This window comes from Cyprinus carpio, chromosome A5 (assembly GCF_018340385.1).
Source record: "Cyprinus carpio isolate SPL01 chromosome A5, ASM1834038v1, whole genome shotgun sequence".
NCBI lineage: Eukaryota > Metazoa > Chordata > Actinopteri > Cypriniformes > Cyprinidae > Cyprinus > Cyprinus carpio.
The window spans coordinates 13,393,799-13,417,299 of record NC_056576.1 but is presented as its reverse complement, the minus strand read 5'-3'; the positions used below and the strand labels follow the sequence as shown (position 1 = coordinate 13,417,299).

At 38.0% G+C, this 23,501-nt stretch overlaps 2 protein-coding genes across 3 annotated transcripts; one reads left to right on the top strand and one right to left on the bottom strand.

Annotated features, from left to right (window-relative positions):
• Nucleotides 1–1,612: 1,612 nt before the first annotated feature.
• Nucleotides 1,613–16,259, bottom strand: LOC109090009 (probable ribonuclease ZC3H12B). Of its 2 annotated transcripts, none has more exons than XM_042753965.1 (6): nt 14,833–16,259; nt 8,264–9,159; nt 6,858–6,997; nt 5,829–6,063; nt 5,031–5,152; nt 1,613–4,778 (listed from the first exon to the last, which is right to left on the bottom strand). In XM_042753965.1, exons 1-6 carry the CDS (start codon nt 15,022–15,024, stop codon nt 3,301–3,303), a joined length of 3,063 nt encoding a protein of 1,020 aa, XP_042609899.1. In that variant the 5' UTR covers nt 15,025–16,259; the 3' UTR covers nt 1,613–3,300. The 2 variants fall into 2 exon arrangements, with proteins under 2 accessions (XP_042609899.1, XP_042609900.1); XM_042753966.1 differs by having other exon boundaries at nt 5,046–5,152; nt 14,833–16,256.
• Nucleotides 16,260–16,469: 210 nt separating this feature from the next.
• LOC109090391 (zinc finger C4H2 domain-containing protein) lies at nt 16,470–21,803 on the top strand. The gene is given in 6 exon segments (XM_042753973.1): nt 16,470–16,659; nt 17,292–17,463; nt 18,509–18,681; nt 18,880–19,042; nt 20,159–20,176; nt 20,179–21,803. Coding segments are annotated over 6 exon segments (675 nt in total). The 5' UTR covers nt 16,470–16,606; the 3' UTR covers nt 20,275–21,803.
• The last annotated feature ends 1,698 nt before the right edge of the window (nt 21,804–23,501 follow it).

Sequence of the window (23,501 nt, the reverse complement as noted above, 5' to 3'; positions counted from 1 at the left end):
GGCATGGAAAAGTAAAGGAGGTATGAGAGGATGGAGAAAGAAATGAGAGAGAGAGAGAGAGAGAGAGAGATCCCTGTCTGTAGTGGTCTGCCCGGCAGGAAATAAGCCATCTCTATGGGCTACTCGAGTGACACACCGGTATCACTGACATTATGGCATTATATGTCTTTATCCTTTTTTTTTTTTTAAAACAAAACTAAGCTTTTTTTAAATATATAGATATATATACTCATATAAGTGATACTGTACAGCTCAGAAATATATATTTTTTTTACAATCAAGAAATAGATACAATTTGTATCAACAAGCAAAAGGTCGTTTCTGGACATTTGATGTGTGGTAGCTTGCTGCTCGACTGCATGGGGGTCTGAACCTCGGAGCATAAGCAGCGGACAGTAATATCGTAACTTACCAGAAAGTAGTTTCTAGATTGCTCTAGAAACACCTCCTTCAAGATTTTTTGCTCCTAGGTTCAGAGGAGAAGGGGAAATGGAGAAACCCAACCGCAAAAACATTTCCATCTCAAACAAAAATAGACATTTAGGCCTGAAACATACACTGTGTAAGTACATGAATGATGCTAATGGTGCAGTCACATTAGCAAAAGTTTGTGGGCAAATATTGTCAGTCTACATGACCAACTTGAACCAGTTGCGAAACCTCTGTGGGGAAATCTATTGCCCTCAAGTAAATTCCCAATCCTGTGGATTTCTATATAAATGGCTGCATTTAGTCTGCAAAAATCTGCCAAACATTAAATGTGACCACACCTTAACACTTCTAGGTGGATTTCACGTCACTGCATTCCAAAATATGTCACAATTCATAACACAACAGAATTGCAATTCTGACACAATTGGTACTATAGCAGGCAATAGTAAACGCACAATTATTAGAGCATAGAAAAATAGAAAGAAGGATTTACAAAAAAAAAATTATAGTAGATTTTTGACAGTTCTAGATTTTCTGAAAGCTTGTAAAAGTGTGAAATGGGATATTTTATCATCTGCCGCATTTGATGTCAGTTCAAGATGGACACTAGGGAAGGGTTTAGGAATGTGAACATTCTTGTGATGCTTTTACCCAAAAAAGTTGTCATGATGTCATTGATCAAGCATTAAGGCCCGCTCACACCAAGGACGATAACTATAAAGATAACGATAAAGATATAGTTCTACAAATCGTTCTCAATATTAAAGAATAGTAGAGTCCACACCACAACTATAACGATAAAGGCACAGAGAAACAATATCCTTGGAATCACTTTCAGAATGATTTTTTTCCAGCTGATGAACGATAAAATTGACAGCCAATCAGAATCCATCCTGCTGTAACAAGCTTGAGAATTTAAACAGGCAGGCGCGCATGCGCTTAGAATAAACAGACGATATCGTTCACTGGTGTGGACGCTAATATCGTTATCTTTATAGTTATCATTCTTGGTGTGAACAAGCCTATAGTGTCTACAATTATGTACTTGCATAAATATGTTTCTGGCCTAAAATGTATAAATAATCATAAAAAAGAAAACATTTAAAAAAAAAAAAAAAAATATATATATCTATATATATATATATATATATATATATATATATATATATATATATATATATATATATATATATATATATATAAAAAAACAGAGATTGTAAAAAGAAAAAAAATCATTAATGGCCTTCTGGAAGAACTTTGATGAAAAATAAAACTAAAGGGAATGAGAACCATCTGTGTTCGTATTAGGGAGCTGAGAGGTTGGGTTTTGTGTCCAAGTTGAAGCAGGGTCAGGGGCGGTAGAGAGGCAGCAAGCCAACTGTCAGCCAAATGTCAGAAACAACCCAACAACAGCCTGGTGTTCCGTGTGTGTGTCGCACAGGAAGAGACAGGTAGGCAGTGTGTCACACCTTCCCACGAGCAGTAACGGTGGCCCTACGGGGCCACTCCTGTGCTCATGAAAAAAAATGAAGGAGCAATTTAAGTCTTTTTTTTTTTTAAACACCCAGAGCATCTCTGGACAAATAACATTCACGCTTTCCTGAAGATATGTTAATTTACAGGGCGGAGCAGATGAAATGGGGCAGTCTCTCGGCATCAATCAGGAAATAGATGCTGCACAAGAGCATTTTGCCGAAGAGACGCATTCTCCTCCCCAGTTTGTGAATACTTGTGAAAACATAGTTATTGACTAACGAGCCAAATGTGACCGGCGCTCTCTGTCAAGCATAGTGTTAACATGCTGTCTGGGAGAGATTTACTGAAGCCCATGCTTACTCAAACATCTCTCTTAAAATCTACAATACAGCAACAACATTTAGCAAATACATATGAATAATATCTTCTCCAACTAGATATACCTAGTGCTTTCAGATCAGGAAAATGTACATTGATTTTCTGTTTGGCTCAATCTTTTAAAATGGCTTCGTAAATACGTATCCGTGCATGTGTGCAAACAGACGTTGCAAGGCCGGTTTGCAGTTACAGCCCAGCCAATTAAAATGTCTGAACTGCAGCACGGCAGAATCTATACCTTTCTGTCCCAGTGCTCGCTTTTATAAAACAAATGCAAATCAGCGACCTCCACAACTATTAAGTACTATTCACATTAATGTGTGGTGAGGTCGCTCCGATGTAAGGCCATAAAAGTTCAAAGGTCATGCTTTGAGGTACACAAGCGTTCATTCCTCTTTCCAAAATCACACATCAAGTCATCACGCACACCAAAAAAAACACACCACGGTGTCACGTCATTTACACGCAAATGCAAGTGAATACACATATACATACACAATACTATTCATATTGTGCAGGATCATTTCTGATCGGTTTTACCAAAGAGATTTCTCTCATGTAACTCTTTTTCAAAGGATAAATGTTATCATCACCAACGAAATAACACATTCTCAAGATCTGCCATCAAACTGGCAGGCAGTTGCTCTCTCAATGTGGATACACTTTTGAGTCGGCTTAATGAACAACCTTAAGAACTTTTTGGCCTATCTCAGGAGCTAAACGGTGGAGAAAGCAGGACTTTTATGAGGGATCTCACGTTTCTATGCTAAACTTTAAAAGGTACAAGATCCAGGCTCCCAAATGGCTTAACAGATTACATAATAACCAATGCAGCATCAATGCTATCATGCTAGCCAACCTCCTAATGGATCCAATCTGATCATAATTACATATGGGGGCTGGCTGTTTCTTTAGAGTGAAACAAAAATATGAAATTTTCAAGGCATCCAATTTCTCATTCACTAGGATATCTAAATATTATGGTGGTGTTGTTAGCAGCCTTTTGTGATGTGCTTAGTGGCAAGAGCGCAGTTTAGTGACGATGACGGCAGCCAGCTGCTGGGGATCGGTCATGTGAGGGTTCTCCTCCATGACCAAATGGACCACAAATGCCGGGAAGATGTTACAGAGGTTTCGGTAGGTTTGATACTGGTGTTCTGGAATAGGGTGCCGCTCTTGGGGTTCCTCCACTGGCCCACGAGCACTGGGCGGTGGAGGCGGCACGCTATCCCATGGGGACCTCCAGATCTGCTCCATCTTCTCGGGCATGCTGCGGACCATCACCCTTTCACAGCAAGGCATAAGGCCTCCTGTTAATCCGTAGCTTCCATAACTGTAGGGCTCATTACCACATGGCAAAGGGTCCCAGCTGGCATGCTGCTCTCGGCAAAGAGGAGGTCTCCTTTGGCGCAGCGGGTTGCTCTCGTAGAGCCGTGAGTCAGAGATGCTGTCCATTCGAGTCATGCCCAAGGATCGACTCTGCTGTGAGGGGCTGGCAGAAGGCAGCATGTTCTGGGAGAGTGGAGGGTAATCTCCTGGGCAGCTGGATCGAGCGCCAACAACTGGGTGTTGGGAGTGTGGCGCAAGGTGGGCGGAGGACTGCTTTCGAGGACCCGGTTTGGGTTCATCCGTTCCGTAGCTCTGTACACGTGTCAAGGCCTCATGGTGGAAACCGTGAGCAAAGGCTTGAAGGCGCGTTTGCACCGAAGGTTGCGTCTGGGACTGCGAAGGTGGCCCTTTCATGCTGTCGTCCAGGCTGCCCTCCAATGAGTTGAGGTACATCTCTCCACTGTAGGATGAGAAGGAGTCCGATGAATGGCTTCGGCCAGGTTCTGGGCACATGCTGGCTCTGCCAGGATATCCTCCACCAACCCCTACAGGCTCTGGCTGTTCAAGACTGCAGAAACTGTCTTGGAGGCTCATGGTGGAGAAGTCACTGAGCATGGAATAGTAGCCATGGTCGCTTACCACAGAGTCATACTTGGGGAACGGCTCACCGTAAGCCACAGAGGCTCCCTGGCTATTGGTGACTAGGATGGGGGGATACTGGATGCTGCCTGCATGTTCAAGCGAGCTGTGGGTAAAGTGCAGAGACCCTGGAACAGGGCTGCTCGCTGAGCGTGTGTTCAGAGCGCCTGCTGCGTGACTTTTCGTCAGTGGCATAGTTGGAACGCTAAGCGCTGAAACTAAAGACGGTACAGAACTGGCCTCAGCCTTCCGCGCTGGACAGAGTCTCTCTTCTTGCTCACATGCAACTGACCGGATACTGGGGTCAGACTGGCGCTTGGGTGCCACTCGCTTTGCCTCTGAGCTACTGTCTCCCTTGGCAGCAGAACCAGAGGTCCCACATTTGGCAAGTGCCCCCTCGCTCATTGTCTTTACAGCAGAAAGTTTGGCAAAGGCTCTGAGCTCATCTGCGACAGCCCGTTGTGATTGGTTGGCTCTTTCTGGGTGGTAGTACTTGCACTTATGGCCGTACGTGCACTTCTTACCTGTGATAAAACCAATAGTGGTGGTTGAGACAAAAAAAAAAGTTACTTGTGTGTTTTTTAAAATGATTCACTGATTCTTTTTTTTCAAATAACAGTATACTGAAAATTATTTTTGAAAATCTATAGTTTGACTGCATGAAAAACGTATAAAATATATTTATCTTCTTAAATATTACAGTGTTAATACAGCAAATATGGATATTTGTAATATGCTGTGATGTTCTGGAATAAAGACATAAATTAATTTCCTACTTTTGCTGTACTGACCATAAGGACACGGCTGCTTCTTGTGCTCTGGAACCACTGGTCGTTTACGGAGAAAATTTTCCAGACTGGGTCCGTGTCTCCCTAAAGGATCATCAGGAGGCATGAACCTAAAAATCAATCCAACAGACACAAATAAGCACAACCCTATGATAGGAATAATGATTTAAATCTAAAATGTATTTAAATAGGAACGTTATCATTATTTATATTATAAATATGTGATTTTAAGAATGTTCTACATTATACAGAAGTAGAATATTTCTGTCCTAAATTCTTTATTACTTGTGGCCATTAAAATAAAGTGAAACTGGAGCACTCTGCATTCACACTGTATGTTAAAGCATCATTAATAGTTTTGTGACGTGAACCACCACTGATGGTGTATGTGCACGACAAAAGCATTTATACTGAACTACTGCATCCGCAAGTGAGACAAAAATGCCCATTTATGACATTTCTATATTCACTTAAAATTACTTTATTTGGCAGTGTGTGGCTTAAATCACATGTTACTGGGAACAGGCATACAGGCATACACAACAGGCCTAATCATGGGACCTCATCACTGGAAATCAAACTTAAGCAAATAAATCAGTAAATTAATTAAAGCTTATTTACAAATAGAACAACTGACTGGAGAGTTGAAACAAATGACAGAGCAATAAAAAATGAAAGAAGAAAGAGAGAGAGAGGAACGCCATACGGGTGCGAGGGTGGTAAGCAGAAGACAATTTAGTGAGAGAGAGAAAACCCCGTCACCATGGTAACTGTGTGCGAGCATACTTGTCGTTGACGAAGCTGTACATGAGGAGTCGTTCCTCAATAAATTTCTTCCACTCCGGTTTCTCATTCTGCAAGTCTCGGTAGTTATCGTTGGACACAATGATCCCATCTGAGTCACAGGCTAGCTTGACGATAAAACGGTCATCGTAGCAAACCACTCGCCGGCCTTGGACTCTGCGAGACGGTGTGAAGACAAGGATCTTTTCCTTCTCTAATTTCCGTAGGATCTCCTGATCTGAGGATGAGGGTGACATCACACATCATCACTTCCTGTGACCTCATGCACAGACATACGCAAACTTGTATAAACATCACAGCACAGATGGACGATCTCACTGGACACATGGCGGCTCCTCGGAGAAGTCCATGCAGGCAAATAAAAATGGCTTTTGATGGTAACACACACAGTGAAAAGATCTACTGTATCTAACAACATACAGTAAGGGTCAAACGTCTAACCTATTTTAAGCCTGAAAATAAACAGAACATTTTGGAATTTTAAACATTTTTAAATAAAAAAACATTATGAAATATAATGAATACTTCTAGGTCAATAATCAAAGGCAGGGAATCGGTGACAATGATCATGTGAACTTTGTAAAACAAAAACAAAAATAGGTAATTTTTGTTTGTCTCTGCTGAAGCACAAGATGCTATTTGGATCATTCTCAAATCATGCTTGAGAATATGATTCATCAGGTTTTACACAAACATAAAAAGAACAATCAAACAAAAATAATAAATTCATAAATAAAAATAAAAATGATTCAGAAATTTATTTTTAAACAAAATTTTCACTCAATACTAATAAATTCAGAAATTTATTTTTAATTCAACTTTTCACTCAAATTGATATATTTAATAATAAATACATTAAATTAATATTAATGTAGAAGCAATTTATCTGGTGGTCTCAGATTTTTAGAACAACTGGATATCCACAGACACATACTCACACTTCAGGGAAGTGTTAAATCATTATAGAATTTTTATTATTATAATTTTTTTTTTTTTTCATTTTTGTGGTACCTTTGATTGGTGCATCAGGTCTTGACTGTTCTTTCCTCCATGCTGGGACGAAAACTGTGATGTCTTTGTGGCCCTTCTCTAGGAACCAATCAACAGCCAGTTGAATGCCCAGGCATGAGAACACCTCTTTGTTTCCATGGCTACAAAATGATATTACCAACATCAAATTACACACACACACACACACACACACACAATTCTCTCACTGATTGAACATTTCTCAATACTAAAAGCATTTCAAAACAGAAACATCAAGATTGTTTCACCAAAAGACTTCCTGCAACAATGTAAATTCCAGAAGTAAACTTCTAGTTCAACAGTTCAATTCACTATTCATCAAAATTCTAGTTCACAGTTCCCCAAATTAAAACTGACAAGAACAGATACTGTGACTAATTCTCTCATCAACCGTTGTTGACATTTTACATTATGTTATCAGTCCAGAGCCTTTAAGCATGAAATTAAAACCAACAAATAAAAAACAAAACATCACCAAAAAATCTATCATCATCCAATATGATATTTTAAATGAATTATTATTATTCAACAATTTTTGTTTTTAACTATCAAATTATCTAATTGTGCATTATGCACTTCCTCCAATTCTAAAAATTTTACATAATAATATAATACCTTTCCAAACATCAAATGTACAAATCAAAATTAACATCCAGTTTTCTTCTATTGTTTTATTATTTAAATAGCGGATACAACTGTAAATTTACAGTACAAAGGTCAAAACTTAAATATCCCTTTAACATCCTTTAAATTGACCCTTTTACACTAAAAATTAAATTTCAAATAAACATAATTAAAAAAATAAACATCCCTTCCTTTTACCTTAAAAACCTTTAAATTTCCTACCCTTCTACCTCACAAATGAATGTCTCCTCAAGGATGTATTCTTGTGCAAATACTTCCCAGTAGTTTTTTTTTTTTTTTTAATATTTTTAATTTCTCCGAGGAGCAAAGTATTTTTCAATTTCATAATCCTTCAGAACATCTCTTAATCATAATGTTTTTTAATGCTTAATATTACATAATAACATTCTCTTTGATTCTTACACTAAAGTAAAAAGAACAACTTCCTCTGCCTCTTTTCTCTAAATTCTTCACTTTTTTAGTCCTCCAACCACTTCTTCACAAATCCAAAAAAGAGAAAAAATTCACCCAGTGATAACACAAAATTTCTCTTTTGATAAAATCTAGTTCCCCACTAACATTTTTAGTTTGAAATAATAAATTGGATTAAAAGGTCATGTGAACTAGGTTGCTTTGCTTCATAGCATCTTTTAAATTAACTTATTATACAAACACTATTTTTCAAACAATATCAAATATAATTATAGGAATTGTATGTTTTAAACAATATTTGTGGAAAGAGTTTGGTTCTCATTAGCACTTACCTCATGGCAACATTGGATCCATCAATCACGATTGGTCGGAGGTTGTCATATGTGTCTGATGGGTCTTCCTCCAGTGATGCCTCAGGGCTTATGGCTTCTTTGGCTCCCATCGCCCGTGGCATTAAACCAGCAGTGCCCACTGCAGCCTGGTTCTCTGGATCTCCTTTATTCCCTAGCCGCACCAGCTCGGCCAATACATCATTGATTAGTGCACTGGACCCCAGTTTACTCAAAACAGACTCCACCTGCTCTCCGGAGTAGCCCAGTTTCAGAGCAAAGTCCATTTTGGTTTGGTAATCTCGATCGCTGGTTTGACGCAAGGGCATTTGGGCTGAGGAGGCAGGCAGAGCGAGGGCTCTCTGGGAGGAGTCAGAGCGGGTGTCATCTGCACGTAACTCCTGAAAGGTGCTGCTCTGACTGAAGCTGGGACGGTCCAAACAGGATGAGCGGCATAGCTGCCGGTGAGGTTTGGTTGCTATGAGCAGGTCCTGCTTCCTTCCGGTCACTCCTTCTCCTGACCCCGCTGCGCTGACAGCTCCACCAGAACTCCCGCTCCGCAACCGTGCTTCGCCGTCACTCTCAGAACTACTGCCGTCTTCCCCAGCTTCTTCATCCTCCTCCTCTTCTTCTTCTGGAGAGTCATGGCCGGCGGAAGCGGGCAAGGGCTGGGGTTCGCGGCAGCCACGATGCTCCATCTTCAGGCGCTGCAGCATAGCGCATGCAGCTGTTACCTGCGCATGACCTCCCTGAAGCTCCAGTGCATGGTCCCTCACCTGCACCACGGCACAGCTCTCGTACTCAATAGCTGCGCGTAGGGCATGCAGTCGCCGCTGCAGCCAAAGAGTCAAACGCTCACGGTGCTTATGCACAGGACTAATCAGTGACACAATGTACTCCTGAGAGAAAGAGAAGAGATGGTGGACTGATCGTTTGTCTTGATATTAAGCTACTATCATTAATATAATTTACATTCAAATACTTTTTTTGTGTGGGGATACTTCATGCCATTTTATTGTTATGTAGCTACACATCCAAACCAAGCTGAGAACTCTTTCTTTCTAATTTTTTTATACATTATTGCATAAATGGTGGCATTATTCAAATTTTAAAACACATTAACATATATTTTGTTCCCCCAAAATTTCACAAAGAAATGACCAGTTTAAATGGCCATTTCACCATTGCATTCATTTGTTCAATGGACATGTCTGTGACTGGCTATAATGCTCAACTGCTAAAAAAACAGATTTCAAATAGACAATTTTGAGCACTACTGTAGAGCAATCAACATATATAATCCACATAATAATTACTTTTCATCAGTCATAATCATAATCTTGATTATTTATTTCCTTATTTACTTTTATTTTGTTTCCATCAAAAAAAAAAAAATCAAAAAAAACACTATACAATTATTACTAAACAAGATGTAAAAAAACCTTCTTCTCACAACAAATAATCTGAACAACACAGACAGACATAAAAAAAAAAAAAAAACAACATCAATTCAAAAAAATATATCGTTAGAAATATAAATCTTTGCTATCACTTCTTAACAATTTAACATCCTTGCTGAATAAAAGTTTTAATTTCTTTAAAAAAAAATAATAATAATAATTGACTGACCCCAAAATTTTGAACATTATTGTATATCGTTAGAAAAGATTTCTATTTTAAATAAATGCTCTTCTTTTTAACTTTTTATTCATCAAAGAATGCTGAAAAAAAGTATCACAGGTTCCAAAAAAATATTAAGCAGCACAACAGTTTCCAGCAATGATAATAAATCAGCACATTAGGATGATTTCTGAAGGATCATGATACAAAAAAGAAATAATAAAATGATGCTGAAAATACAGCTTTGATCACAGGAATAAATAAAATTCAAAAATATATCAAAATAGCAAAAAAATATCTTAAATTGCAATAATATTTCATAATATTAAACATTTTTCCTGTATTTTGATCAAATAAATGCACCCTTCATGGGCATAAGAAACTCCTTTAAAAAAGTCAGCAAGGATGCATTAAAATTAAGAAAAAATGAAAATAGTTCATTTATTATGTTATACGAGATTTCTGTTCCAAAGCAGGCTGTTCTTCAAACATTCTGTTCATTAAAAAAAGTTTTGGAGCACCAAATCAATATATTAGAAAGATTTCCTCAAGACCATGTGACACTGAAGACTGTAGTAATGACTTAAGTAATTTGCAATAAAAAAAAAAATTAAAAAAATAGAAAACGCTAAATTCTAAAAAAAATTAATTAAATAGTCAAAAACTGTCCCAAATTACGTGTTGTGCATTAAATACTTCTAATATATATATATATTATATATATCTCTCTATATATATATAGTTAAAAAAAAAATTTTTTTTTTTTTATATGAGGGAAGACACAAACAGTTGCCTTGGTCAGGCTGCACCAAGGTGCTGCTGGGAAAACTTATCATTGCATTTTTAAAATTCTCAAATGTCAGACGTTTTGGTATTGTAAACAATTTCAATATGAAAAAAAGAGAAGCTTCTTTGGGTGGGGCTATGGTTGAACTTCCTTGAGGGGAAATTATACTGTTTTAATGAACTTCTTTCAAAGCGCAAACAAACTCTGCTCAGCTTCAGAGACCCTCACATTTGTTTTTACATTTTCATCCAAATCTGAACTCATTCCTTTTCCATTTAGCAGATTCCTGCACACCTGCCATAATTCTCTGCAATTCCCCAAAAACTTCTTTGACTCAAGCTTAAACTAGTATTAAATATTTGCAATTCTATCAAGGTTGATATGCAATGTCTAATGTTTGTGTGCATAAAGTGAGTGAGAATATCTGAATATCTGCGTGTGCATGTGTGTGCATCTCTGTTTTTTGTGTGTGGGGTGAGAGGGATGTGTGTATGTGTAGGCTGAGAGTGTGTGCGTGTGTATGTGTGTGTAGAGAAAACCGATAGCACCATCCAGCTACGAGAGGCTCCTCTGCGCTCATGACACCGGTTGCCTAGCAACGCAGCCCTGTCATCAGCTAACTGCTTTTTAGCAGTCACGACTAACACAACGCAGTGCTCTCTGGGAAAGCCTGGAACACACACACATGCAAACACACAGTGCACATATTACATTTACTCTGCTCTATACTATACAGTGCTTCATGTGCAAAGCCGACATGCACGTATAAAGCATCACACATGCAAGCTTCACTAAACACCTACGCGCAGAACTGGAGCCCTTCTCACACATGCGATGGTGAGAGAGAGTGTGTTATGGGTGTTTGTTTGCACTGAGATGAATAATATCACTTTAAACTGACAGTGTATACAATCTTCCCCCTCTCTCTCTTTCTGCAGATGTGGCGTATTGAAGAATTTCCTCCCCAGCGTGACATAGCTGCTGTTCTGAGTCGTGACGCTGACTCCAGCAGCATGTTCCCCTGGGCACTGAACCGCATCATCTGCACTCACAAGCCACGGGGCCCGAGCTGGGAATCATAGCTTCAACAGCAGGTCTCAGATCAGCTGCGTCACGCAGTCAGCGACAGCAGTCCACCACAGCAGACTGAAAAGCTGTTCTGAGATCAGTGAAACAGCCTGCAGTAAACCTGAAAGATGATGGCTTTAATAATCACTATCGCTTGAACAGAGATGCTTATTAAAGCAGGACAGCACAGGAACAAAATTTACCTTTACATAGTAGACAGACATAAGTTTTCTGTTAATATCTTTAAGATTTTACAATGGAATGCATGAAGAAAACATCCATCCAGGCTTGTGATAAATATGATTTTATTAATATTTAACAATAATGATCATAATAATATACAATGTTAATAATATTTTTGTATTATAAATAATTTACTATTGTTATTATCAATAATAATAATAATAATATGAAATATTATTTTAACCTCTTTATGTTAAAGAAATTATTATTATTATTAATAATTATCATAAAGAGGTTAAAAGCATTTATATGATAAAATATCAAAATATATTACTAATATATTTTTAAATATAAATATATTTTCTATTAATAACAATATTATTATTATTTATATGATAAAATAAAACAATGATTTTCATTATCATAAAGATGTTAAAAATATATACTTTATTGAATGAATGACTTTTAACATCTTTAAAATGATAACAATATTGTTATTAGCAACTGGCAAAATAATATTGTATTTTTTATTATCATCATAAAGATGTTAAAAAGCATTTATATGATAAAAATAAAATATATTACTAATATATTTAAATGTAATAAAGTAGTAATAACAATAATTATTTTTATAAAATGTTTATTTATATGAATGCTTAATATATTTATGACAATAATACTAACTTACTAATAATAAATAGCATTTATGTAATAAAATGTTAAAATATATTACTAATATATTTAAACATAAATATAATATAAATCATACTATTATAATATAATAACACAACAATAATACTAATAATTAAAATATATTTTAATATATGAACATCTTTAACATGTTTTGTATGTATCAAATAACACAAGTCAGCTGCATCACACAGTCAATGCAAGCAGTCCACCACAGCAGACTGAGAAACTGTTCTGAGATCAGTGAAACAGCCCACAGAAAACCTGAATAATTGGATATAAGTGGCCAAAAACTGACAAATGAGGATAAGGCAACTGAAGAGCTGATCTGAAAACAATTTGAAATGATGACGTAAACCAGTAAATACTTAAAAAAAAGAAAAAATATATATATATAAGGTCAGCTGCTCATTCACACACCCATGTTCATTTGAACGTGTTTGATGTAAATTTACGCTTTCTCTAAAATTACCCGGCCAGCTTTGGAACTGATCGGGAAATTGCTGGTCTGTGTGCATGGAGCACATGAAAACGCAAGGAAGAAAGGAGGAGAACGCTGAAATGTTCCTCCTTGGGTGAAAAGGTATGAGCCCACTCCTCTGCCAGAGAGCAGAGTTTGGATCAGCATTTTACAAAGGTAAGACGTCATATTAAATATGAAAGGGCAGAGTGAACAAATACAGGAAGGCTCCGTACTCTGTCACTTCACTGACTGCAGAGAGAAACTGCAGCTTAGTGAGCCAGAATGGCCATCTTATGGACAAACAAGTGGTCCGTCATATGGGGGCAGCTTTTAGTGAGCTGCACACGAGTGGACCACCGGATTTCAGTCTTTTGTAAACACACAGGTCATATCTCATGTCCTAAAAATCACACAATACTCTGTGACTCAAACAGCCGGCAGCAAAACAGCAGACGCACCACAAACAAGCCAAGCAACAGAATGCATCCTCCTCTTAAAAGTCTCCCCCACTTCTTCTTTTCTTCCCTCGCTCTTCCCCTTTCATTTCTGCCTTGTTTTCCTTCTCTTTTTCCCTTCTCTGCTCCTCACCTCCTCCACAACACAAGCTTACAATCAGCAAGGCCACCATGCACTCGAGCACACACATAGATTTATGCTGGTTTGTCTCATAGCAACAAGTGGAGTCTCTTTGCTGGAGCTCATGGCTAGATGAAGCCCATTTAAGGCCCACGGTGCAGCTCTGAGCTCAGGCACTCAGTTTGAAGACACAGTGGGTGGCAGCATCTTATGGTGCAGTTATGCCAAAAGAGTCAGCAGAAGGGTGAAAGCATGTACTTGCAAAGAGATGCAAAGACTTACCTGAAGTTGCACAATGTAAGATGCTTTTAATGCATTAGGTTCATGCAACACTCAAATACAGACAAATGCAGCAGCATCAGGCCAGTGCTATAACACTGGCATATATACAGGATGCCAAATAAATGTGTGTGTGTGTGTGTGTGTGTGTGTGTGTGTGTGTGTGTGTGTGTGTGTGTGTGTGTGTTTGCACCCTTCAACTGCCTTGACTTTGTTTGGCCCAAGCAAGGACACTTCATTTCTCATGACCAGCATCTTGCAAGTGCAATGCATCATGTCTTCAGTTCATAAAGAACAGGAAAAAAAAGTTTAATATTGAAGATAACCTGCCTTAAAATAGGAAAATACCGTTTTCAAGGATAAATGTGTGTATACAAATCTTGCTAGACTTGTGAGGGTCAAATGTTCGAAAATATCCTATAATGACAATTGTCAAAGACTTGCTCATTGACATTTGAAGCGCCTCGCACTATATGAACGAGACATAGGCTACACAATATTTTGCTACAGCTTTAATGATATCAACAGGTTTGTGCAAGGGTCGGGTTTAAATATAAAGTAATACATTTAAGTATTTAAAAAACTATTGTGTCTACAATAGGTCATTGTTATTAGACTGTCTCTTCAAAGGTCAACGAGTGTATGTCAAACTGGACTCAGTAAATCTCTGTGAAACGTGAGTCGTGAGCATCAGTTTTGCACGTGATTTAAAGATCATTTCGCCTCACCAGAAACATTTACATGGGGTGTATTTTACATAATCATAGAGGCTATAAACAAAGTCTCTAATTTGGCCCATGAAAGTAAAAACAGACCCGAACATGTAATGAAATAAGAGCTTGAATGGCGATGTCGTGCTCGCGCTGCTCTCCTGCGACACACGCGCTCTCTCGCACTCACACTCACTTTAGCTTTAGTGCAATCTTCTTCCTTGCCGTCCTCGATGTTTACGATGATACTGGAGCCGGCGTTGGGGCTTTCGCAGCTGGACTCGGCGGTGCTGCAGCTCACTCTGACCCGGAAAACCCGCTGGATGTGCGGGATGCAGCGCTGGAGCGCAGGGCCTGCACCGGCGGGCGCGGCGAGCTCCAAAACCATTTATTAGACGGATAAATAAGCGATCACGACGCGCTCCGGAACACTGGCACGCATTCGCCCTGCGTCCTGCTTCATGGGTGGAGCAGCAGGGAAAGAAAGAAAGTCACGGGAGGATGCAAGTTTGTCTGCGGCCGAGCATAACGGCAAACGTACGGGACGCGCTACATAAGCATCTATCATCCATCTCCATCCCTCCTTCTCCTCTCGCCCTCCCTTCCTCACTTCCCTCCCTCCTTCCCTACAGCGGCCCCGACTGCACCCACCGCCTGCGCTTCGGCAACACGTTGGACGCCCCCTGTCGCTCCGCTCGGACGGGCAGAGCCGCAGAAAGTGCGTTTTTGCTGCCTCCGTCTCTGCGTTTTGAAGCACGTGGGTGGACGGCTGACGGTACTCCGGTAATGCAGCAACAGAGGGTTAAAAATACACCGAATGCGCTGTCCGATGCGACTGCCAGTCTCCCAAATTTATTGTTCAGAAGGCTGATACAGTATTCAGCAGTTGTTATTATTTTGGTATCCTTTACAATCAAGTATCAGCCTATGAACAATGCCGGTAGCATCGCCACGACTGGTCCAACTGTTAGTTTAAATATACATCTCGGTAGCTATGTGGTAACGTTGATGGTTTTTGGATCATATCGCTTTTCAGTAGCGAAGGTCTGTTTAGCGATGCATTTCCCTGAAAATAATAGAGCTTTCAAGCCTCGTGCCTTGTATTTTCTGTTGTCTGTCTGTTTTGAATCAGAAGTGGTGATTCCCGATTCGCGAATGGATGATTCTTTTGAGTCGATTCTTTTCGATGAACTTCTCAAACGCGCTTCGGTCTGAATCGTTCAGTTCATCGCAGACTGGACCATTTGGTTTCTCGAAAACAATTACTGGATGATGGAGTGGATAAATTACAGAGAGGAAGTGGATATTTATCTACGAGCAATCGAAACCAAAATTGCATAGACATCTAATAACATCAAGCACTGAAGTATGAATAAATATCCACTGTTTTTGTACCGTGTAGTACCATGTAAATACCAGTGCACTTAAATGTGGAATTATTATATGTATTATTGTATTTACAATGATATACTTGAGACAAGTGAAACGCTTTCATGTGAATAAGTTCAGACACCAACTGACGATATAGTTGTTTTCTGTTTTACTGGATATGTTTTTTTTTCTTTGTTGTCTAATAAACGCACTAAACTAAACTACAACTGACTGTTTACTATTTCATACTTTTAAAAATATGAAGTTGTTGCAAGTTACCTTTGCTATGCACTTTTGCCTCTACCAACTGTCACTAAACGTTGGTGGTATTTTAGATGGTTACATTTTTAATAGCTTGCGCAATATTTCCTATAAGAATATATAATGTGAATATCATAAACGGCCGACAAACGCTTGTTTCATTTAACACACTCTCCCTTTAAACCTCGCCGAGGATTGTGGGAAATGTAGTCAGCGTCGTGTTGCTGTTGTCCACAGCTGGTTAGCATTTCTATTGTCTTTCTTATGAGAGGTATATCCGCTACAACCTTTACCTCCTTTCTTATTCCCTCAGAAATCTCAAAGTTTCATAGTCCACCATGACGGACGAACAAGAGATAATGTGCAAGCTAGAAAACATCAAAGAAATAAGGTAAGAAAAGCTGAGATTGATTCCAAAGCAGCAGACACGCTAGCCCGTGTTCAACATCTGGCCAATTCAGCCTAGATCGAAAAAAAAAACCCCGACGTATGTACCCTTAATCATTTAATTTCATAAGCAATGCATGAATTTGCCATTATAGGCTACCTGTAAAAAAACGGTATGAGAAATTCCTTTGACAGTCTTTGTATCGGTCGTGATGCTAAAGCAAAGCGTTTAAACCACAAAAATACGCAGCTTTGCACTAAATCCGAAAACATACCAAGGACCACTAACAAATTATCTGATCGAACCGTTATTTTGGCGAAGATGAGTGTGAAAAGCATCCTGTTGTGGTTAGACACGAAACTGCAGAGCACACGGTTCATTATTTCCTGCGGAACAGTTCTTAATCGTTTATGCAACCCTCAAACATACATATGATTGTCAGGTTGTTGTTAAACATTGACGTGCACACACGGGGTCTAAAGCGTTTTGTTATCGGATCACTGAAACCACATAATAGATGCCTTATTCGTTTTAAAACCACATGCACCATATCAGAAGACTTTGCATTTGCAGTGCATCCTCATATGCTGTCATGCATTGGCTGGATGTTTACTGAGTTTTGTGTGGTTTTGCAGGAATAAGACAATTCAGATGGAGAAGATCAAATCTCGACTGAGGAGTGAGTTTGAAGCTCTGGAGTCAGAGGAGAAGCACCTGAGAGAGTACAAACAGGAAATGGATCTTCTGCTTCAGGAGAAAATGGCTCATGTAGAGGAGCTGCGTCTCATACATGCTGATATTAATGTGGTAAATGAAAAAAAAATCATTATACAATATCACACATCAGGTGATGATAAATTCATTGGTTTTGCACTATTTATAATGTTTGTTGTGCACTTAATAAAATAAATATATTTTAGGTAAAAAAAAAAAAAAATGTATAGCCTGAATGCACTGTAAGTCGCTTTGGTTAAAAGCGTCTGCTAAAATGCATAAATGTAAATGTAATGTAAATGCATAAATGTAAATATATATCCATTGCATTTACACTTACTATGACATAATGCACATATTCAAAGGTATGCAACTTATTTAATATATTAGAATATAAGTGAAAGTGAAAGTGACGTGACACAGTCAAGTATGGTGACCCATAATCAGAATTCGTGCTCTGCTTTTAACCCATCCAAAGTGCACACACACAGCAGTGAACACACACACACCGTGAACACACACCCGGAGCAGTGGGCAGCCATTTATGTTGCGGCGCCCCGGGAGCAGTTGGGGGTTCAGTGCCTTGCTCAAGGGCACCTCAGTCGTGGTATTGAGGGTGGAGAGAGCACTGTACATGCACTCCCCCCACCTACAATTCCTGCCGACCCGAGACTCAAACTCACAAAAAAAAAAAAATGCATCACGGTTTCCAGAAAAATATTAAGCTGCTCAACTGTTTTCAACATTGATAATGATAAGAAATATTTCTTGAGGGCCAAATCATCACTGACGCTGAAGACTGGAGTAATGGCTGCTGAATATTCAGCTTTGCCATCACAGAAATAAATTACATTTTAAAATATATTAAAATAGAAAACAGTTATTTTAACTGTTATAATATTTCACAATGTTTACGTTTTTGCTGTATTTTCATCAATACAGAATTATCAAATAACTTCTTTTAAAAATTCCATATGGTTGAATGGTAGTTTACGTATTTTAGAAGCTTTACAAGCTCAGTTTTTTTTTCTGTGATGTCCAGGATCTGACCCAGTAGCCTTTGTGTTTCCAGGTCAGATGTCTAACCATTAGGTTCACATCATTGTGATTTATGGAGTGGCTGTATTTCTTCTTCCAGATGGAAAACACTATCAAACAGTCTGAAAGTGACTTGAACAAACTGCTGGAGTCAACCAGGCGTCTCCACGATGAATACAAGCCGCTGAAAGAACACGTGGATGCCCTGAGGATGACCCTCGGCTTACAGAGACTCCCCGACCTCAGCCAGGAAGAGGAGAAGCTCTCATTGGAGTTAGTAACACTGTTCCTGAGTGTGTGTTTGACTGGGGGAACTCCTCAAAATGAGTCATTGCAGTGTAGGAGTCTGTGTTTCCAACAGAGTAATTCTTAAAGCTGAGTCAGAGAATTTGCGAGACCGAGAGTGCGTAATTGTGTATGGGAAGGCTAAATCGCTTACTGTTTGTTTGTGTGCTCTTCCTCTCCTTTCAGCTACTTTGAAAAGCAAAAAGCTGAGTGGCAGACAGAACCCCAGGAGCCTCCTATCCCAGAATCCCTTGCGGCAGCGGCAGCTGCAGCCCAACAGCTTCAAGCTGCACGGAAACAAGACGTCAGGCAGACAGCGACATTCCGCCAGCAGCCGCCACCTATGAAGGTGCACAGACTTTTACATTACTGCATCTCTATCTGTGCACACGCACTCAAACATCAGCAATCACATGTGGAACTATATATTTCATTTCTTTGACAGTGTCTACACATTGCTTTGCCAAAAGAAAAATATTTTACCCCAGCTAAGCTGTGAGCTGCATTCTGAAATTGAATGTTATGCGTTAGGAGGTCAAGTTACCACAAAATAAAAAACGCAACTTTCTGTCAAACTGACTTTGTTGAACTACTGTTCATAAAAAAATGACCAGAGTATTTTTTTCTCAAAAGGGCGAGTTATACATTTCAATCAATCTAACCAATCCTTCATTGAAATTTACCAGAACTGAATTAACAACTACAATCAATGAGCAGTGAAATGAACAGTTACCATGCAATTTTTTTATGATGAAAATTTGGTTTACCTTTACACTATCGTTCAATCGTTTGGGGTCTGTAAGAATTTTTTTGTTTGTTTTTGTAAGGAGTCTCTTCTTCTCACCTAGGCTGCATTTAATTGATAAAATACAGTAAAGTTGTGAACTATTATTACAGTTTTAAAATAACTTCTATTTTAATATATTTTAAAAATATATATAATTTATTCCTGGAATGGCAAAGCTGGATTTTCAAAAGCCATTGCTGTTGATTGTCACACAATTCTATAGAAAAATACATTGTGATGCAATCAGTCTTACTTCGTGCTGAATAAATACAGTTTCTAAATGTTCTATTATCATTGTTAGATACATTATTTCTGGATTCTTTAACAAACTGTATGCATAAAAAACAGCATTTATTTGAAATAGATATCTTTTTGCATAAAAAACAGCATTTATTTGAAATAGATATCTTTTGTAGACCATTCTTGAATGTGATGCTTTATTCTGTCAACTTTTGAAATATATATAAATGTATATATATAAAAAAAACTTACACAATATAAACTCAAATATTTAAAAAAACATAAAATAATTATATAATGTATATATATAAAAAAAACTTACAGAATTTTACCTCAAATTTTTGTACAGACATTAGAAACTGCTATATTTCGAAACGCATACAATATGTATGACGTGAAAGAGATGGTATATTGATTTAATTTGTTGTATTTTTTCAGGCTTGTCTCTCCTGCCACAACAAAAAACACATCAAAACACACATATCTGTCCTCTCTGCAAAGCCAAAAGTCGCTCACGCAACCCTAAAAAACCCAAGAGAAAACCAGACGAGTAACATGCACTGAGAAAGCTTAAAGGAACATTCCACTATTTTTGAAAATAGACTAATTTTCCAACTCCCTTAGAGTTAAACAGTTGAGTTTTACCGTTTTCGTATCCATTCAGTTGATCTCCAGGTCTGGCGGTAGCACTTTTAGCTTAGCTTAGCACAGATCATTGAATCTAATTAGACCGTTAGCATCTCGCTTAAAAATTAACAAAGAGATTCAATATGTTTCCTGATTGAAAACTTGACTCTTCTGTAGTTACATCGTGTACTAAGACTGACGTCTTACGTACTATACTCTCATTCCGGCGTAATAATCAAGGAACTTTACTGCCGTACATGGGTGCATCAGGCGCAATGATATTACGCAGCGCCTGAAAATAGTCCCCAGCTAGTTTGTGATTCGAATCTGATTCAGTGATGTATGCTAAACTAAGCTAAAAGTGCAACTGTCAGACCCGGAGATCGGCTGAATACATTCAAAAACAGTAAAACTCAACTGTTTGACTCTAGGGGAGTTGGAAAATTAGCCTATTTTCAAAAATAGTGGAGTGTTCCTTTAACACATACAACCCCAACAGGAAACAATTTACTCACATAAACACACATCAGTCACACTCTCATGCATGCACATTTCCAAACACACACACTGACAGTTACCATGATGCCACATAGTCACTGCGCATCTAGACACACCTAACTGAAGGAAAGAACCATCTGCAGTCTGAAAACTTGACCTCTTAAAGTGATCCTGTAGTTAATGTCTTCCTGCTTCAGTTGACATGAGCTCTCAGTTTTTCATTTCATTTTTATATCAGTGAAACTTGATATTGTGATATTGTCTGTATTTAGTCCGTAGTGGAAATGGATGCTGGTTTAGAAATATTGAGGTTTACTATTCTGTGTTGGGTTTAATTCTAGTGCATTAGTTAAAACTAAATGAAGTTGAATTTAGTTGAAACTAGATTCTCTGAAGTGGCTTTAGTCAATAGAGCCGGTTGTACGGTATTCAGTTAATGCTTAAACTGGTCTTTAATTATTTTAATGTCTTTTAATGTTTTTCCTCTTAACAGTACAAATTGCTTTTCTTGTATTATGTAACCATGACTGTCCCAGACCATGTCAGTGTTGTAAAATGTCTTGAGGGCCGTTCACACAAGGTTTAGATGGAGAGCATCAAAACTGAACTTCTTTAAAAATGTGGTGCTAAATGCATAAGACGCTGAAAAAGACAGCCGTTGAAACAAGTACTCTGGATACAACGACCAACAATTGCATATTAATGCAGACTAATTGTGTGAACAGCCCTTTTAGAAGTAGAATAATTTCGGAAAACAAGTTCAATGAGAATTCTTAAGCTTGAGTTCTAATAGAACTATCATTCCGTTTGAGCTGTTACTTTGTGTTTTGGAATTTGACTGAAGGGGCATTAAGAACTTTCAGTATTGAATCATTGTGTTAATGTTTCATCTTTTCTGAGAGTCCGTTTTTTAATAATTAAAACCTGTGAACTAATAAACTTGTGTAACTCGTCAAGATGAATTTGTAGAATAGTACAGTTCCTTTCAGCTGGTTATGTCATCTGATTGATTCGCTTTCTCTCTGTCTGGGATTGGCTTGATATGTATCTGGAATTTGACCTTTCACCCATGACCCCTATCAATGCAGTAATCTTTTTCTTTGGCTAATCTCTTTACCAGCATGAGGTTCGACATTCTTTTTGCACTGAACTCTTGATCCTGAGGGGGGCGATATTTACACTCCAGGAAAAGTGATAAAGGTGATGATTCAAATGACGCTCCATTGACAGCATTTGTGGCAGGCTGACTATTTCCACAGAAATGTCTACAACACTTAAGCTGAAATCAAATTTTAAAAAAATAATAATAATATTAAAACGTACTTTTGTACTGGATGACTTAAAATTTAGTTTTATTTAAATAAGTTATATGTAAATATGTTTTATATAATGCAAAAAACTATGTAAAATAAAATAATTTCGTTTTCTTACCCTTTTTTTAATAAAAAAATTCAGAACAGTTAAATTTATTTAGTTAAATAATTTCCCTCTAATATATCTGAAACTTAAATTTAATTTAACAGAGCAAAAGTTATGTGAATTCAAAAACTGATTATATTAGCAGAGCTCAAATGGAATAAGTTCCCAGCATGCTTTGCTGCAGTCTCTATATGGAGGGTAAATGTTGAAATTAAATGTTATTTTATGTGTTTTTGCATTTATATATGGGGAGCTACTGTTAGTGTTTAATGTTCTGTTATGATGGGATTTAAAAGGGTTTCAGTTACGTCTGAGTATTTGGGTGCTTACCATTATGGTAAAATTGAGTAATTGCATTTGTTGATGCAGCCAAGTGTTTGTTTTTTGTTTTATTTTTTCATTGTCGAATGTACATTATAGCTAGCTGGCTTGACTATATAAGGGTTGAATTAATGTATAAACATATGACTGGCATAATCAATACACAAAATATTTGAAACGGGTGTATAGTTTAATTGTATATTAGGAAATATACTTTTTATAGTGAACTCAAATAAGTTCACAGTACTCATAAATACTGGTTTCTAAACTTAAATGAATTGAGGCATTCGGTTTCCTCAATTTAAACTCACTAGGTTTTACAGTCTATTACATCTTATATTTACATGAAGAATTTTTGAATCAGAGTGTATGTGAAACTAACATCCAGCTTTGTGTGTTTTACTTTTTTTCTAAGCATTTAAAGTTCAAACACTTTGTGATTGTGTGTGAGTGAGGAAAAGCAGATTGGTTTATTTACAGTTGTGTACCTGAGCAGATTTATTTGTCTGCATGGCTGTATTTATTCATGTGTCTTTAGCTTCACATTACACGTTTTACATCATAACAGGATTTGGGCTGAAACTCAGTAGGCTCGTCTGCAGCTCGTTAATGAACTCATACGCATCTGCTTAAACTCCAGCTGGGCCATCCAGAGCCTAATCTCACTCACACACCCCTCTTTACCTGCACTAATCCCGCTCTCAGGGGTGTGAGGAGATCTGCATCTTTTGTCCTCTCCCCTCCTGCTGTTTCCACATGCAAACGCACAAAACCCACTAAAGCCACACACACAAGCAGCTGTAACGGCTGGAGAGCTTTACAATCACAAAGTACTGTAAAGAGAAACCCAAAGCTCTTTGCAGGACAAAGAGACACTTACTGTTTAAGAAGATCTCTAGAACTTCAGTATAAGGAA

Coding starts and splice junctions, on each gene's coding strand:
- LOC109090009 (XM_042753965.1), bottom strand. CDS start 15,024: ATGGTTTTGGAGCTCGCCGCGCCCGCCGGTGCAGGCCCTGCGCTCCAG. Junction 6,998..8,263: donor GGATCCAATGTTGCCATGAG/GTAAGTGCTAAT, acceptor ATCATTTTGTAG/CCATGGAAACAAAGAGGTGT. Junction 5,153..5,828: donor TACAGCTTCGTCAACGACAA/GTATGCTCGCAC, acceptor ATTGATTTTTAG/GTTCATGCCTCCTGATGATC.